This window comes from Meleagris gallopavo, chromosome 20 (genome assembly GCF_905368555.1).
Source record: "Meleagris gallopavo chromosome 20, MGAL_WU_HG_1.1, whole genome shotgun sequence".
Taxonomy (NCBI): domain Eukaryota; kingdom Metazoa; phylum Chordata; class Aves; order Galliformes; family Phasianidae; genus Meleagris; species Meleagris gallopavo.
Genome location: NC_139423.1, coordinates 8249762 through 8265732, shown reverse-complemented (window position 1 = coordinate 8265732; position 15971 = coordinate 8249762). Strand labels below are relative to the sequence as shown.

At 38.7% G+C, this 15971-nt stretch overlaps 1 protein-coding gene across 4 annotated transcripts in view; it reads left to right on the top strand.

The window, feature by feature from the left end:
- The first annotated feature begins 3374 nt into the window (after positions 1 to 3374).
- RHOT1 (ras homolog family member T1) overlaps positions 3375 to 15971 on the top strand; it is a 23328-nt gene continuing 10731 nt past the window's right edge. For 3 of the 4 annotated variants that reach the window (XM_085239872.1, XM_085239871.1, XM_085239869.1), the window contains exons 1-16: positions 3378 to 3512; positions 6295 to 6353; positions 7523 to 7604; positions 8160 to 8203; positions 8657 to 8710; positions 9064 to 9116; positions 9669 to 9777; positions 10337 to 10438; positions 11865 to 11963; positions 12445 to 12553; positions 13498 to 13618; positions 14067 to 14151; positions 14529 to 14674; positions 14800 to 14900; positions 15160 to 15290; positions 15631 to 15714. In XM_085239872.1, coding sequence (XP_085095998.1) covers positions 3476 to 3512; positions 6295 to 6353; positions 7523 to 7604; positions 8160 to 8203; positions 8657 to 8710; positions 9064 to 9116; positions 9669 to 9777; positions 10337 to 10438; positions 11865 to 11963; positions 12445 to 12553; positions 13498 to 13618; positions 14067 to 14151; positions 14529 to 14674; positions 14800 to 14900; positions 15160 to 15290; positions 15631 to 15714 — 1416 coding nt within the window. In that variant the 5' untranslated portion in view covers positions 3378 to 3475. Of the gene's footprint in view, positions 3513 to 6294; positions 6354 to 7522; positions 7605 to 8159; positions 8204 to 8656; positions 8711 to 9063; positions 9117 to 9668; positions 9778 to 10336; positions 10439 to 11864; positions 11964 to 12444; positions 12554 to 13497; positions 13619 to 14066; positions 14152 to 14528; positions 14675 to 14799; positions 14901 to 15159; positions 15291 to 15630; positions 15715 to 15971 lie in introns of all 4 variants that reach the window. The other variant, XM_085239870.1, reaches the window with a different exon arrangement.

The window sequence follows — 15971 nt, the reverse complement described above, 5'->3', positions numbered from 1 at the left end:
TGCAATTTGATTATTTTGGGAGTGGCAAATGCAATATGTAGAAACCGTTTTCTTTTTTTTTTTTTTTTCCTCCAAAGCAGCCCCACCTACTTCTCCAGTCAAGACATGAGTTCAGGATGAAGATACACTGGTCTGTGTCAGCTTCTAAAAAATGGGGGAATGGGTGAGGATTTATATTTGTTGATACAGTACATTGAGTGTTTTGTTGCCTCACAGCCAAAGCTGAGATTTGGTTCTACTGAACAGTTGTTCAGATATTTAATTACTTTTTTCAGATTCCCTTAGTTGGCAAATCAAAAGGAAGTCTTGCAAACTTAAGTTTCTGATCAAGCTTCCACCTTTTGCTGACGCTCACCAGCCAGTATGAGTTACCCCAAATAGTTCTCTTCTACAGGAATGAGGAAGTACCAATATGTGCATGGATTACTAAGATTAACTCTTTCTACAGCAGCACAGAAGAAAAAAAAATGAATTAGATCATCATTCTGCCTGTCTCTTATCATCTGACCTTGAGCAATCTGTGTCAGTAGTTTTGTTTCCTGATACATTCCCACTAACTTAATCTCCCAGCTCACGTGCTGGTTCAGATCTAACAGCCTATGCCTGTATCCTCTGAAATCAATAGCAAAGCACTTTTGAGATGAGCTGAATAATTCAGGATGATCTCAGAAGAGCGCAGTCCATTCAGTAACCTCAGCTTCATGGATGGGGCTGCTCCTGTGGTGATGCTTGGTCTCCCACTGTGTCAGCAACACTGATATGACTTTTGTTACAAAATCAGGAAGTTCCTTGAGAAAAAGAAACCCTGGAGCAATGTAACAGCATCTTTTTTGTAGACTCAATAAAAGTCAAGGCCAGGTCACAGGGAGCTAGCTCCATGTGACAGTTCATTTCTACAGTTAAGCTTGGACCTGCGTTAACCTCTCTGACAGTCCTGGGGCCTCGTGGGAGCTCCTTGCCTCTGCCCTGGGGAGCTCAGTGCTGCAGGCTGGCTTGCAGGGCACAGCACCTCGCGGCTGCATAACTCCACCCAGTCTGAGGCTCCCTGCACCCCACACATGGCAGCAGCACAGGGCCTGTGGGAAACGAAACTGCACTGTGGCTGCTGCTGTTGACTTCGTGCGACTGCAGGCAGATGTGGAACTAAGCAGCAGCTGCTGCCTGAACTACTTCATGGGCCCCAGGTAGATCATGGGCTGCACCCACAGCTTCTGCCAGTCCTGCATTACCAAGTACAGCCAACCAGGAGCTGGCCACTCTGGTGAACTTAATCCCCAGAGAGGTGGAGGAAGAAGACTTAGAGGCCTAGAATGAACCCACATCCTCTGGAGCTGGTGCTCATCACAGCTAGAGCTCTGTAGGACATGGCCCTGGGGAGAAGGTTTAGGCAGCAGCAGACAGTGCTTCTCCCCACTGCACTTCAGCCACTATTCTAAATGCCAGTGGGGCCCCTGGGTCCAGGGCATGGCTGGGACTGAGTTAACTTCACCTTCCATCCTGCCCTTTTTTTTTCTTTTTTTTTTCCCTGGATATTTTGTATTTCATGTGTTAATATTGGCACTGTTGTAATAGTGTTGTGTTTTGCTCACTTGGGCAGATAGTTTTAGCTGAAGCAATGTGTGGAGTTCACTGGTGGTGTCTGCAAGTTGAAGATTGCATTTTTTGAAAGAACTATTAGCAGAATGTGCTCAGCTGGTCTAAGATATAATAACTAGTTGATCTTAGTGTTGGACAGGTGGGCCATCTGAACTCTAGGAAGTTCAGGAAGTTGCCTAAATCAGCAAGCTCTCAGGTCAGTTTAGAACGGGGAAGGATGGAAATACTCAGAGAAGAGATGGGGCTGCCATGAGAGGATACTTAGAGGGCTTAAAACCTAAAACATCTGTAAATCTTTCCTTACTTGTTTCCTTCTTTCTCATCTTTCTGCTGTCCTTTTTCCATTGCTGTTCCTTTGGTCTTCTCTTTTTATTCTTTCAGTTAAAATCTGTAATGAGCAAATGATGTAATCCCAATGCATTTCATCCTTTGCAGGAGGTTAGTCTCATCACATAGCCTTGAGCACTGAGCATCCTGAAGGGCAGTTGTTTGTTATTTCAGTCATCATCAGCTCTTTCCCTCTTCTTTTCACAAAGCACTTCTGTGTTGCTATTTACTGTGTGAACATTGCACAGGAGACTCCTGAAATGAAACATAACACCGTTGTACAGTGCTACAGCTCCACCCAGCTGAATGACACAAAATGGAACTGGTTCACTGTCTCTGCTTACAATAACTCTCAGACCTTGCTGGAAATGAGCAAAACCTGACTACTGACTTTCATTAACACTATGCACACGTGTCTAAAAAGTCTTAAGTCTCTGCAGTCATGCAAAGATCTTAAACTTATAAATATATTTGAATATATAACTTAGGACTGTTGAATGCTAACTTTACAGTTAGTTGTGTTTACCAGCCCAGTGTTTAACTATCAATAATGTAAGGGTTTTTATTATCCCGCTGTTTAACCTAGTCATTTTTTCTCTGAGGATTATACAGATAAGTGATTAAATGTGTCACTTTAAAGAAGGAACGGATACAAAACATCTCCAAGCATCTCCAACTGAAGAGGACATCAACATCTTGAGAAAGGATCTCAGCGGAAAAAAAGGTACCTCTTGTACTTCATTACCTGCAATTAGTTTATTCCCCTGTGATTCTGCAGCTACCTGGAATCCCCCAACTGCCCAAAATCTCACTGCAAGCAATGCAGGACAGTATCAAATGCATTTTATTCCTTTGAATACATCTGGGTCTTCCTGGTCAGTCAAAGAGCATGTGAGATGGGACAATAAACTCTCGTACTTCACTTGTCTTCTTTTCTAACAAAAAACGGATCTCTGTGTTTTCTGCCTTTCAGATCAAAAGCCGTATTACTAAAGATTTCAGTTGTATGAAAGACGAGAGAAATACACTGGTGTTCATTGAACGGGAGGGCAAAGCAGCCCAAGAGAAGACTGAGGAGAGTGCTCAGAAGTGAACGACCTCACAGAATACCAAAGACCCAGTTGAGAAAGGACTGGGAAGTGATGAAGTGGTAGAATGCGGGTAGAAACTCACCACCTCTGATTTCCCAACAATAACTCATGCTGGAGAGTGCAGGAGCAGCGTTTTACTACATTTTGTTCAGCAATTACTACACAATTTGGCTCGAGGGAAGCCCGGCACGCGCCTTCTCCTCAGCACAGGCGCGCATAGCACCGTCGGCTCGGATCGCCTCAGGGGGGCGCGCAGCGGTCGGGCGCGGGAGGCGCTCGCGCAGGCGCGCTGCCGCCCCTCAGCGGCTGTCCCTGCCCGGCCGCCGTAGGCCGCCCGCTGCGCGGGGGGGGGTGCGGTGCGGAGGGGGTCGCGGCGTGAGGGGCGCGCAGGCCGCGGCGGCTCCGCTACCCCCCGGCGAGCCCGATGTGAGCGCCCCGCGGCGGGGCCAGGCAGCGGGGCCATGAAGAAGGACGTGAGGATCCTGCTGGTGGGAGAACGTGAGTGCGGGAGGGGCCGGGCAGGGAGAAGGGCGGGGTGAGGCCGAGCGGCCGTCAGAGATCGGCACGGTGCTTTGGCGCCGTGAGGGTCGCCCCGCCTCGGGGCGCCGGGCCCGGCCACGCGCGCTCAGAGCGCCGCGGCCTCACCTCGCCCCGGGCGGAGCGGAGGGAGGCGGGAGGGCTCTGCTTTGCGGGGCGCCGGGGCGCAGAAGTTTGCCTCGGAGTTGGTGTCTCCTCGGGCGGCCGCGGAGAGGGAACGGGACTGAGGCGTTCGCCCCGCGCGTGGCGGCGTCCCGCCCGAGCCTCCCGGTGCCGGCCGGACTTCGCTCCCTCGATCGAGGAGTCTGGGAACCGGCAGCGCCGCTGGGGCAGATGCGCTGTGGGCAGCGGGACGGGTGCTGCGGGGGGCTGGAGAGGAGCCCGGCGTCTGCCGCCGCCGCCTGGGTGACCTTGGGTGCACGCCGCAGTTACGGCTGGGCTCCGCTGCTCGGCGCGTCCCTGAAACTCCGGCCCTGCGCTCACATGCGGGCGCCCAAATAAACGGCCGGGCTGCCGGAAGTGCGGCTCCGCGCTGAGGGAAGCGGTACCGCGGAGGCTGCCTCTGTCAGCTTGTAGAGCGCTCTGAAGTTCCTCGCGAGAAAAGAGAACCGCGTAATTACCAAGTGCCGTTAATAAAATTGCCTAATTACACTGAGGATACAGCGTGACTAGCAAAGCCTTCCTTAGAACGTGGTGTATGTTCGTAGTGCGGCTCCTGCAGTGCCCTGAGGTGCTTCCAGCTCTGCTTCGGGATGGAGTCCTTGTGGAGATAACTGGAGAAGTTAGCTCATGAAGTTTGTCTGCTCTTACAAAGCATGGTTTATTCCAGAGCATTCAGAATACATGGCTGAATTCCTCCTCAGGATGCATACATGAAATTTACCTTTACTTTCTTTGGCAATGAGCTGAGGGTACAAATTTTAGACTTATATCGGACGAACTGCAAGCTGACTCACAGAGCGTGCTGTTTAAAGTCAGACTGAGCCTTTGCTTGATTTAAAATTAGTTGAGTTCTGTTTATGGCAGACATGTATTAATTTTGTGTATATAAAGATAATTTAGTGAAAAATAGGGAGAAAAAAGTGTACAAAATCATTTGAATTAAGAAACTGTGGGATGTATCAGTTTTTCTAGTAATATTGCTAGTAATGTTACTGGTGGTGTTTTGTATGCATATCTTTTATGTATGTTTATTTGCCTGAAACAAGTCAATCCAGGCCATGCTGTACCTGCCAGATGATGGATGCAGTGTGGCAGATTCAGACTCTGAAATATCATGGCAAGACCTTCTGTTGTAAGCCTGTTCCAAAACACATTTTTTTCACTAGTGGTGATCTTTTCAGATTTAAGATTGTTTTGGTTCTAGTACCCAGGGTGTGAGCATCAATTTTTAATAGCCCATGATTGTCAGGATGTATCCAACTTTTTACTTCTGTACATCAGGTACTAAAAGCTTCCATATATGAGGGAAAAGAAGACCAGTTAATCATTACAAAGTGATGTTTTCCTCAGTTGATGTTGTTTAGGCTGATACTTCTAAGACTATAAACAGAATGGGAAAGATGGGTGGCTGACCCAGATTCAAGCAAAATAAACCAAATCTCTACTCTTGAACGTATGGAAGACAGAAACAACTCTAGAATGCTTCACATCTAACAGAAGTTTGTACTCAGAGTGTCTTTCCTAGCACATGATCCATAGCCTTCTGTTTTCAGTCACATTAAATTAAGAAAATGAATCTGATTTTTGCAAAGCTGAGATGCTTTACTCCATTTCAAACAGAAGCTGGCTTGGTTGGATGCAGAATACGCTCCAGTATATTCTATAATTATCTCATAACTTCATATGCTTATCAGGAAGGTATTTATCTGAGGAAACATGGGAACTTTTAAAGCCCTTCTGATTCTGTCAGGATGAAGCTTAAGGTGTGCCTTGTGCAGGAGGACAACTGGTAGTGTAAGTTCATGTTTTAGCTTGTAGGAGTATCTGTGATGAAAACACAACCGTCATACTGCTCAGAATTCTTCATCTTAGTGCTCTCCTGTTAATACCACAGAGGGAGATTTGTCTGTTCTCAGGAAGGGAAACAAAAGTCTCCCTGCAAACAGCAACTTTTTCTTTGCTTTTAATACTTTTGCAATATCTACTCTTTAACATAGCATGAAGAAGAGAAGCTTTTATTTCTCTGTGTCAGAAGGCCCTTTGTTATTGTGCCACAAATAGGTTTGGATAAGTTGATTTTACTTTGACTGGATCATCAGTTCCGCAGTACTACTTTCTGCTTGGAAACAAATTACTCTTAGAATTTAATTTCTTCTTCTTTGTCTCATACTAAGAATTATGTACAATTAAATAGGTAAGTGGAAATGCAGCAATGACAGCAAAATAACTTGTGTCACTGGGTGAGATTTTTTGATAGGAACATTGTTTTTTTGTTTTTTTTGTTTTCTCTTTAAATATTCTATCTTAAGGTTAAAACCTGCTAATTCTGTTGAGTAAGATGGAGCAGGATTTGATTCCCTCCTGGATGAAATGTAGAATTGTGTCATAAAATCAAATGTTTTACCACTGAAGAATTCTGAGAAAGCTGCCACTATTAACTTTAAATATGGTTAAATTGCAGATAAAGAGCCTTTAATGTGGTCAGTTAGAAAGTATTTTTAAAATACTTTTTCAGATGGGATGGAACTATTTTGTGTAACATAACCAAATTATCTAATCTCTGTTTTTAATTCTTTTATAGCCAGAGTTGGGAAGACATCGCTAATTATGTCTCTTGTCAGTGAAGAATTTCCAGAAGAGGTAGAGTGTCCTTTGTTTTCTTCATATTATTTCTACTTTTTTCAGAGAGCAAGATAATGGCTCTGCTTTAAAACAATGCTCTCTGTACAACAAAAAAGTCTGAAACTTCAGTAGTGACTTCTGAAAAGTGATGTAGGTTGGTTTAAATGCATCTCTTTGTGATGATAAGGAAATTAAATTTGATCTAAGTTGCTTTCAAATGCCAAATTAAGGTTTTTTAATATCTGAGAAATGTTGGTTTTCATCAGCAGTTGAATTTGGCCATAACTTGTGGCATGTCCTGGTTTGGTTTGTTGTATTTAAAATGAAGAATAAGTGAATAGAAGAATGAATGAGAATGAGGAAGTAAAAAGTTGGTGTATCACTTACGCTTAGCCTTTTTTTTGTAACTACACAACGTATTGCATTTGTTTCTATTTTTGAAGAATGTTTTCCCAGCTTCGGTGGAGTGGAAAAAAAAACAAAAACAAAAACAAACAAACAAACAAAAAAAAAAAAAAACAGAAAACTTCCTTCCAAAATAAAAGTCAAACTACTTCTAGATTTTATTACTTAAAAAAAATCAGCACGTAGTTCTCTTCATACCACGAAGAGAACTGCAACTGCTGTGAATGGTTGAGCTTTTTACATATAAACTTGAATGTTTATTTCTTCTGATCACAAGTCTTAAAATAGACATCATGTGCTGTTCTTTGAAACTATGCAGTGTGTTTAATGCAAATTATTACGTTACCACAGTTCATGAGTCAAGATCAGATTGTTTACATAGTTGAATGTAGTTCCCAAGCTTGCAGGTAAAAAAGAGCTCTATTTCTGTTAATGTTTAGGGAGCCATTCTTTGACAGGCTGTTTGTAATTGTGTTATAGCCCTCCATTCTCTTCTCAACTTTCTTCTGTATAGTTTAGTTAGGTTTTTCTGTTGAGAGAAAAGTATCTCTTACTTAAAACGCAACATCTGCCTTATCCAGTAAGCAGACCGTGAAGGAGCAAGGAAGGAGCACTGAGTTTCAAACATCACAAAAATCCACGTGCTTGAACTACAAATAGAATCTTAGAGTTAAAGATGACTAATTGTCAGGAGTATGGTTGTATTCCACTGTCTTAGCAATCTTAAGTTTTCAGTGATTATTTTTTAAAGGCTTTTTCTTGCTGTTTCTTTGCAACCCAAGGTTCCACCACGTGCTGAAGAAATCACCATTCCAGCTGATGTCACCCCTGAAAGAGTGCCAACCCACATAGTGGATTATTCAGGTAAAAACCATGCGATACAGTTGGAGTTGGCATGGAATTGTTTATTGACCTCATTGGCCTGTCAGCAGTCGTACTGCTATGGGACCAGTAATAGGAAAGTTTAAGTGTAGGAAAAGGCTAGATTAAAATAGCAGCTGATGAGATAAAAGTACATCAGATGATGATGGCTTGCCCTGCTTGCTCTTAGTGAAAATATTAATTGGCTCCACAATAAAATTAATGTGTTGTATGTTATGGTAGAGGTAACAAAGGTGGTGCTGTTGAACGTAGGGGATGCAAACTGACTCATCCCAGAGAAACCTGTCTTCAAATGTCAGGATTCCTCTTTAAAGTGCCTGCTGAGAAGCCTCTTGTGCGACAGGCCATTTCTGCTTCATGAGTTAGTGGATCTTTTTCATTATTGTTATGGTAGAATCAATTCTTAAGTGCATTTTGTAAAAAGCCATTTAAATAGCAAGACTGTCGTATGAGCATTGTGAAATATATTAGTTTCTTAATGTTTTCAGTTTTCTTGGCAAAACTTATTAATGATCGTCTTGTTGTGTTGAATTGCAGAAGCAGAGCAAAATGATGAACAACTGTATCATGAAATCTCACAGGTGAGTGTATTTTAATGTTTAGTAAAAAAAAAATCTGCTCTCAAAGGAATATTTTTCATTTAATTTTTCTCCTGTTAGAAAAATTCTCTTGCTATTTCTTGGCATTTCATTTATTATTGTTTGGAGCCCTGAGCTGTAGTAACCTTTGCTCCAAGTGAGAAGAGTGGGTACAACTGCTGTTTTGGTGAATTGAGCTGAAGCTTTGTACTCCCAAGTGGCAGGTCAGAACTGAAATAGCTCTTAATCACAAGTCCAAGGAATTCACAAGTTGTCTTTTTTTTTTTCCTTTTGTTTCTTTTACTTTAAAAGTTTTCAACTATTGTTTGGGCCATAAATTCCTTAAGCAAGTCAGAGATACAGTTTTTGAAGTGCTCTTTTTCTTTGTCATGTTTTTAATCTTTGTTTCTCCAAAAATTCTTAACAGTGAATTTCCATATGTTTTCTTCATTTTAGGCGAATGTGATTTGTATAGTATATGCTGTTAACAACAAGAATTCCATTGATAAGGTATGCTAACACATTTTATCTAATTATTGGTTGATAGGAGTGTTAAATTTTGGGCATGGTGAAAACTGTGTTAGGCATTTAAAATGCCTAAGAGGTCAGGTTGTTAATAAAATACACTTCTGCATTCGTTTGCTTCTGGCCCATTTCAGTATGTGGGTTTTCAGTCCTTTCAGTCATCTTAAAAATTGCTCGTTAAACAACTCCAATTTTTATTTCTTTTTTTTCTTTTTTTGTGGCTAAATATGTGACTCCTTGGAAAGGAGTAGCATTTATAGTCAAGTTTGTACACAGCTCAGTCCAGTGAAATTTAAATCTGTATTTTTTGTGTTTTTCTTTTTTTAACCCCACTTCAGGTAACAAGTCGATGGATTCCTCTCATCAATGAAAGGACAGATAAAGATAGCAGGTGCATAAATAAAGATAAGAAGTGTGAATTAGGCTTCACATCGATGGGTATCAGTGGACAGTGTTGAGGATGTTAATTAAGAAAATCAAATTCTAAACTTAAAAGTTGATGTAAGAAGTTCAAGCAACAAGGGGTTTAAAGTATGTAGGTCTGTTGTACATTTCAGCACAGCTATTTATTTTGAATTGCATTGGCAGCTTTTACCAGGTGTGTCTTATGTTTGCAGTGATGTAACTTGTTTTGAATGCATGGTCTGTAAATGTTTTCTACTGATGCTGTTTTTTATAACATGGCTTGTGTTTAACAGTGTGGGGTTTTTTTGAAGTAACAGCAATCAGTATGTTTCTGTTTGATTGTATTTCAGATTAATTTACTGCTGTCATCTCATTTTGCCTACTGGCTATCAGTGCTACTTAGTTACATCATGAAAGTAATATAATGGCTTCTGGTGGGAAGTAGAATGTTAAATTAAGATAGATATTTCTATCTCTCTGTTTTTAAATCTCTTAATCCTTTTTTTTTTTTTTTTTTTTTTTTTAAATTCCTTTTCAGGCTGCCTCTTATATTAGTTGGAAACAAGTCTGATCTAGTGGAGTACAGCAGTATGGAAACTATTCTTCCCATTATGAATCAATATACAGAGATAGAAACATGTGTAGAGGTATGTAATCCTATATTAGAATGAGTACCAAAAAATACCTTCTTGCCAAACATATATGGTAGCATTTTAATAGAAATAGTGATTTTGTTGTTGTTGGTCAAAATAAATACTTATTTCAAATAGAATAATTATTCTCACAGTGAGTTTGTATGCTTTTTTTTTTTTTTTTTTGAGAAAAAGATTGTGCTTTTGAGTAATTAAATGTTTTTGGCAAAATGTTCTAATATTTAGAGCTTTTTCAAATCTTTTCCTTAAGAAAGTTTTTTTAGAATAGTGTTAACCCAGCAACATATTTGCAAAGTATTAAAATGGAATGGAGATCTAGGATATGTTTGGTTTTTTTTTTTTAATATTAAGTGGATACAACTTTTCTTTTAACTGAAATGACATGCTCATTATTAATTACTGAACATATACAGGGGCTGGGTGGTGGTTTTTGAAAACTGCAGTGTACCTACAAGAGGAGGCCAGAACTTTAAAAGCATGATTCTTACGTAGACTTCAACATAGATCGCATAGTCAAAAACTATCAAATAAATCTTAAGAATTTCTCTTTCAGTGTTCAGCTAAAAACTTGAAGAATATATCTGAACTATTCTATTATGCGCAGAAAGCTGTTCTGCATCCTACAGGTCCTCTTTATTGCCCAGAGGAGAAGGAGGTATTTATACATAATTTTAAAAATAAGTAATGGAGGGGAAAAAAGTTGACTGTTTTGTTCTTCTCAGTGAATTTTGAAGTTTTTTTGTGTTTTCTCTTCCCTTTCTCTTGCTTGTCCTCCCCCAAATGTGAGATGTTGGATTCCAGAACCTGGTTACTGCTTTGTGTTGTGTTAATTCCATCCTCCTTCTTTCTTTAAAACAAAGAGGACAGGTTTTTGTTTTCCATCTGAGCTGATCAGTAATATGGTAAGCTTTGGTTATAGGATAAGTTTTTGGCTTTGAGTCAAAAGTAATGCTGAAAAAAAAATCATGCATTCAGTTCATTTCTCCTTTAAACCTTTGTTACACAATAATTCCATTTGTTTCAGGGAATGTGCTTCAGTCTTACCCTGATTTAAGGGAAGGAAGGTTTCTGAGTATGTTGTGAGGCTTTGGCAAAAGGGATGTGGCTGTTTGAAAATACTGTAGGTAGTTAGCATATTAGGGAGGAGTATGGCTGTTTTTTGTTTGTATTGTTATTTTTTTTTAACACATTAATTTCATGATCAATTATAAATAAACTACAAACTTAATCCCCACCCTCTTGCATTCCTAGGCAGTAGGAAAGTTGTCTCAGTCATAAATTCTTTGTTGAGGATGAGAGAATAACTCTCTTTTGATTTCTTCCATCAGAATCATCTGTATGTGTTAGTAATGTGATAAAATTGTTGTGCTGAAATATTTTTGGTTTTTGAAAACCAATCTCTATGAAGAGAAGAGTCCATCATCACACTAGTTGCTGGGAGAGAATTACCACTGTCTGTTTTCCTTCACGTGGAAGGTATCCCAGCAGTTCTTTTGTCATAGTTAGTGGTAGTCCATATGATCAATGCTTTGCCTGGTAGATTAATAAACTCTCAAGATCTGCAGTGTTTGTTGACTGAAGCTTTCTGAAGTCTTAGCTGAAATGATGAATATAGATATTTTGCTTAATTAGAAAGAGTAGACCGTAGTTCTAGAGCTATTTGTTTTTGCAGGGCACTGGGATAGCCAGGCCTTTCTATGCACCAAAAAAAAAAAAGTGGGTTTTATTTTCTTTTTGGGAAAAAAAGAAAGAAAATCCACCATTTTTACAGCTTTCTGTAGCAGTATAACTGAACTTAAAGAACTGATATGTATTTTTAAATTAACTGTTGCCACCTTCAGCTTGAGTAATTGAATATAAAGACATTTATTGTGCAATGACTGCTTTAAATTTTTGCATATTAATTTTTTAGGTCACAGTTTTGTTTCCTCTTACTTTTGTGTCTGTGTGTGTGTATGTCTAATTGGAAAAAAAAAGAAAAAAAAAAGTAAAATGAAGGCTAGCATTTATTTTAATATATTTAAGCTGCCTGGTGTCATTCAGTGTACTTTTTATATACTGAACTTTGTTTTATTCCTTAGATGAAACCTGCCTGTATTAAAGCACTCACTCGCATATTTAGAATTTCTGATCAGGATAACGATGGTACTCTCAATGATGCAGAGCTCAACTTCTTTCAGGTGACTGTTTTGCTTCTCTTTTCATTGTGTTTAATGATTGAACTCCAATAATGCTAGAAAACCAAATACTCATTTTTCAGGGAACAGTAGTAAAGTGAACCACAAGGAAATCAAACCTGAAAATTAGAAGTCTCAGGTCTGGCATAAAAGAGCATATTTATGAAAATTGAAATAGTCTTGATTTTATTTCTAACCATAGTTCAAGCTTTAATTCTATAGCAAAATGCAAAATGCAAACAAACAAACAAAAAAAAAACAACACCTCCCCCCCCAAAAAAAAAACAGACAACCCACAACTATTTAAATGTGCTTGTATTTAAAAACAAATGTAAAGTGTTTCTTTTCCTTTATTTTCACTAAGGGTTGGGTTGCCCTATCCTAGCTTATCAAAACTTTTTAGGCTGCATTTTACACTGGACGTGATGTTTGACCGACTTAGTAGCCATGGTTGGTCCTAACGTGTTCTTTTGGTTTTTGTTAGAGAATTTGTTTTAATACACCATTGGCTCCTCAAGCTTTGGAAGATGTAAAGAATGTAGTTAGGAAAAACGTAAGCGATGGAGTTGCTGATAATGGATTAACCTTAAAAGGTAAGCCTTACTTAGCTCTGGGCAAGTGTCTGCTGGTAAAGTTGATGGTCATCTAATGTAAAAATAAAAACAAAAAACAAACAAAACAAAAACCAAGCAAGTCTTTGGGAATGTGATCTTTGATTCTTTTAGAAAAGGGCTGAGAGTAATATATGGTATCAAAAAGTGATTAAACTCTGGAATTATGGACGTGGATAAAAATATGGTTTGTTCTTGTTAAGGAAGTTCAGAATCCAAACTCCCAAATGACTACAGTGATTCAAAGGAGATATTCTCCTGGATAATTTTGCAGCTTTTCTCCAGGCTTACTGGTTGCAGTGCTTGTCAGCAAGGTGTGGTTTCTGTCAGAATTTTAAACACTCCGTTTTACAGATTTGCTCAGAGCATATGGCAGAAATGAAAGGAGAAAAAATGTTTTCTGAACATCGTTTTGTCCCCTTTGCTTGCGGAGCTTACGTGTGATAGAACTGGTGAGAAATTGTAAAGAGAGGGAATCCTAAGGCATAGCCTTGCTAAGCAGTGAAATCTCAGTGTTCGTTAAGCTCTGGAAAGTGCAAAGCCAAAATCCTACTCATTTTTTTGTGTGTGTAGGAAAATTAAAGACACTCTTCCATGAAGCTGCTCTCCAAGCTTCCTGCTAAGTGTGTTACTGTTTTGAACTATTGAAAATAGCATTGTTTTTATTCTTATACAGCTGAGTTATTCTAAAATGCTGGTACTAAAAGGGCAAACAGCAACAGGAAACTAGGTATTATTTTAAGTAAAAAGTTGTTTGAAAAATACTTTTAAAAATAAAGTGATTTGAGCCCACAATCCGTAACAGATCATATGTAATATTACACGTTTGGTTTAAAGTCAGGTGTGTATTCCTTGCTTTCAGTCTGTTACTATAAAACTACCTAGAGCAGATGAAGTGCCTTAAGATTTTTGTCATTTGATTTTAGGTTTTCTTTTTCTACACACACTTTTCATTCAGCGAGGAAGGCATGAAACAACGTGGACTGTTCTGCGTCGCTTTGGATATGATGATGACTTAGAGCTTACACCAGAGTACTTGTTTCCTTTGTAAGTATCACCTATTTGAGCTTTCTTTAGCTTATGCACATTTAATTTATGCTGCTTAGTGGGTTGTAGTGTGTTTATTTGAAGCTTATTGTTACATTAATGATCCTTCTTACTTTATGACCTATCAGCTAAAATCTATGTATGAAAGTTACAGAGGAAGAGCTCCTGTCTTAGAGTGCCAAATTGCATACTGCTATCTTTGTTTTCTTAACAGCAGCCTCCTCCCCAATCAACACTGAACATAGTGTAATATAAATACAGCCACTTATACGTACTTATAGCATTCCCCCAAAGAAGTATGGACCTTTGATCTCTTTGGAGATTATGAAAACTGAACGCAAAGGTCAAATGCCAAATGCTGCAATTGTGAAATTTGTTGTTTTGAATTACAGCATCCTGTATTTTGCAGACTTACTTCACACTTCTTGTTTTTCTTTTTGGTAAATAGGCTAAAAATTCCTCCAGACTGCACAACAGAATTAAATCATCATGCATACTTGTTTCTTCAAAGCATTTTTGATAAGCATGATTTGGTAAGCTTCTAATTTGAGTGTGTGTATACTTACTTTGCTAGCAGTTTTGCTAAGAGAATGTTTTCGTCATTTCATTCAGAAACTGTCTATGGGTTAAGTCATGTAGTAAAAACTGTTGGTACAACCATTACCCTCAACTCAAATAACAGACTATAGTTGTGCTTTGTTTTGTTTTTTAACTTGCTCTTACATGTAGTCTTGTTTTAAATAAAAAAAAAAATAGCAGACATTGAGAGAGAAAAAGCTCCATTGTTTTGGTGTTTTTTTTTTTTTTGGTAGACTATTTATTGAACTTTGCAACTGTAGAGCAAAAATGTGTCACTTCAGAATAGGTGTGATTTATTTATTTATTTCTGACATCATGTTCTTGTTTTCAGGATAGAGATTGTGCTTTGTCTACTGATGAACTAAAAGATTTGTTCAAAGTCTTCCCTTATATGCCATGGGGGCCTGATGTTAACAACACTGTTTGTACAAATGAAAGGGGATGGATTACCTACCAGGGGTTTCTCTCTCAGTGGACGTAAGTGTGCTCCACTGCATTTTGGTGGTTGAGAACTTGGGTATGATAAGGTTGTTTCAGTAGTTGATAGAATTGGTTTCATGGAATCTAACAATTTTGAAACTCCTTTTTGTCCCCTCTGCTAGACTGACCACATACTTAGATGTACAGCGTTGCCTGGAGTACCTCGGTTATTTAGGCTACTCAATACTTGCAGAACAAGAATCTCAAGCATCAGCAATTACAGGTAATTAAAAATAAATAGATTCATTTCAATTTAGGAATTTAAACTTAAGAAATCTGCCCAAGAATCAATTTCTTAAATAAGTATCTGTCTTCCTCCACTCTTTTAATTTCTGCAAAGGTCAAACTCTTGATTTAATATTTTTGAGAAATAATATTTTGTGTGTAATAATAATGTGATGTAAACGGACAATTAGTTAATGTGTTTATATATGCATTAATATGCATTTTTTGAAAAATATTTGGTTTTTTTCTTCCAAAAGTAACAAGAGATAAAAAGATAGATCTCCAGAAAAAACAGACTCAGAGAAATGTTTTCCGATGCAATGTGGTTGGAATGAAAGGCTGTGGGAAAAGTGGAGTTCTTCAGGCTCTTCTTGGAAGAAATCTAATGGTAAGAAGGCTCTTGCTTATACTCATATGCAAATGTTTTTGACTTTACTTTAGACAGCAGAATTCAGTCAACATTAGAATTGTACTCATTGCTACTGAATTTGGAGATTGAATTTTTATTTTTGTTAAGAGTAGCAAATAGAGAAATGGATATTGGATATTTACTTATATATTTTGGATTACAGCTATGCATGTACTTGCAAAAAATAAACCACAGGTGACCATAATTTTCATTCATTAATAAATGGAGTAAAACTGTTAGCTGTTCAACTGTAAAGCTGTTCAAATCTATTTGGAAGGCGAAAGTTGCTGTGATCTAACATGAAATTCTGTATTTTTAGAGACAAAGACAAATACGTGCAGAACACAAATCTTACTATGCCATAAACACAGTCTATGTGTATGGACAAGAAAAATACTTGCTGGTAAGATTGCTTCGTTATTGCATACATGAGACTAGTTAACCTTAAAATTCAGTGAACTATTAAAAAGCCTTCTGCAGACAAATAGAAGGAATTTCTGTCTTAATGTCTCTTCTTTCTAAGTGTCAATGCTTCATTAAGCCATCCTACCTGTTTAGAAAGTACAGATCTGTCAGGTGGGTTGATTAGAATGGCCATAGTTGATCTTCAGTGGCTGAAATACTTTCTTTAATGGCTTACTCCACTGTAATTTTCCTTTA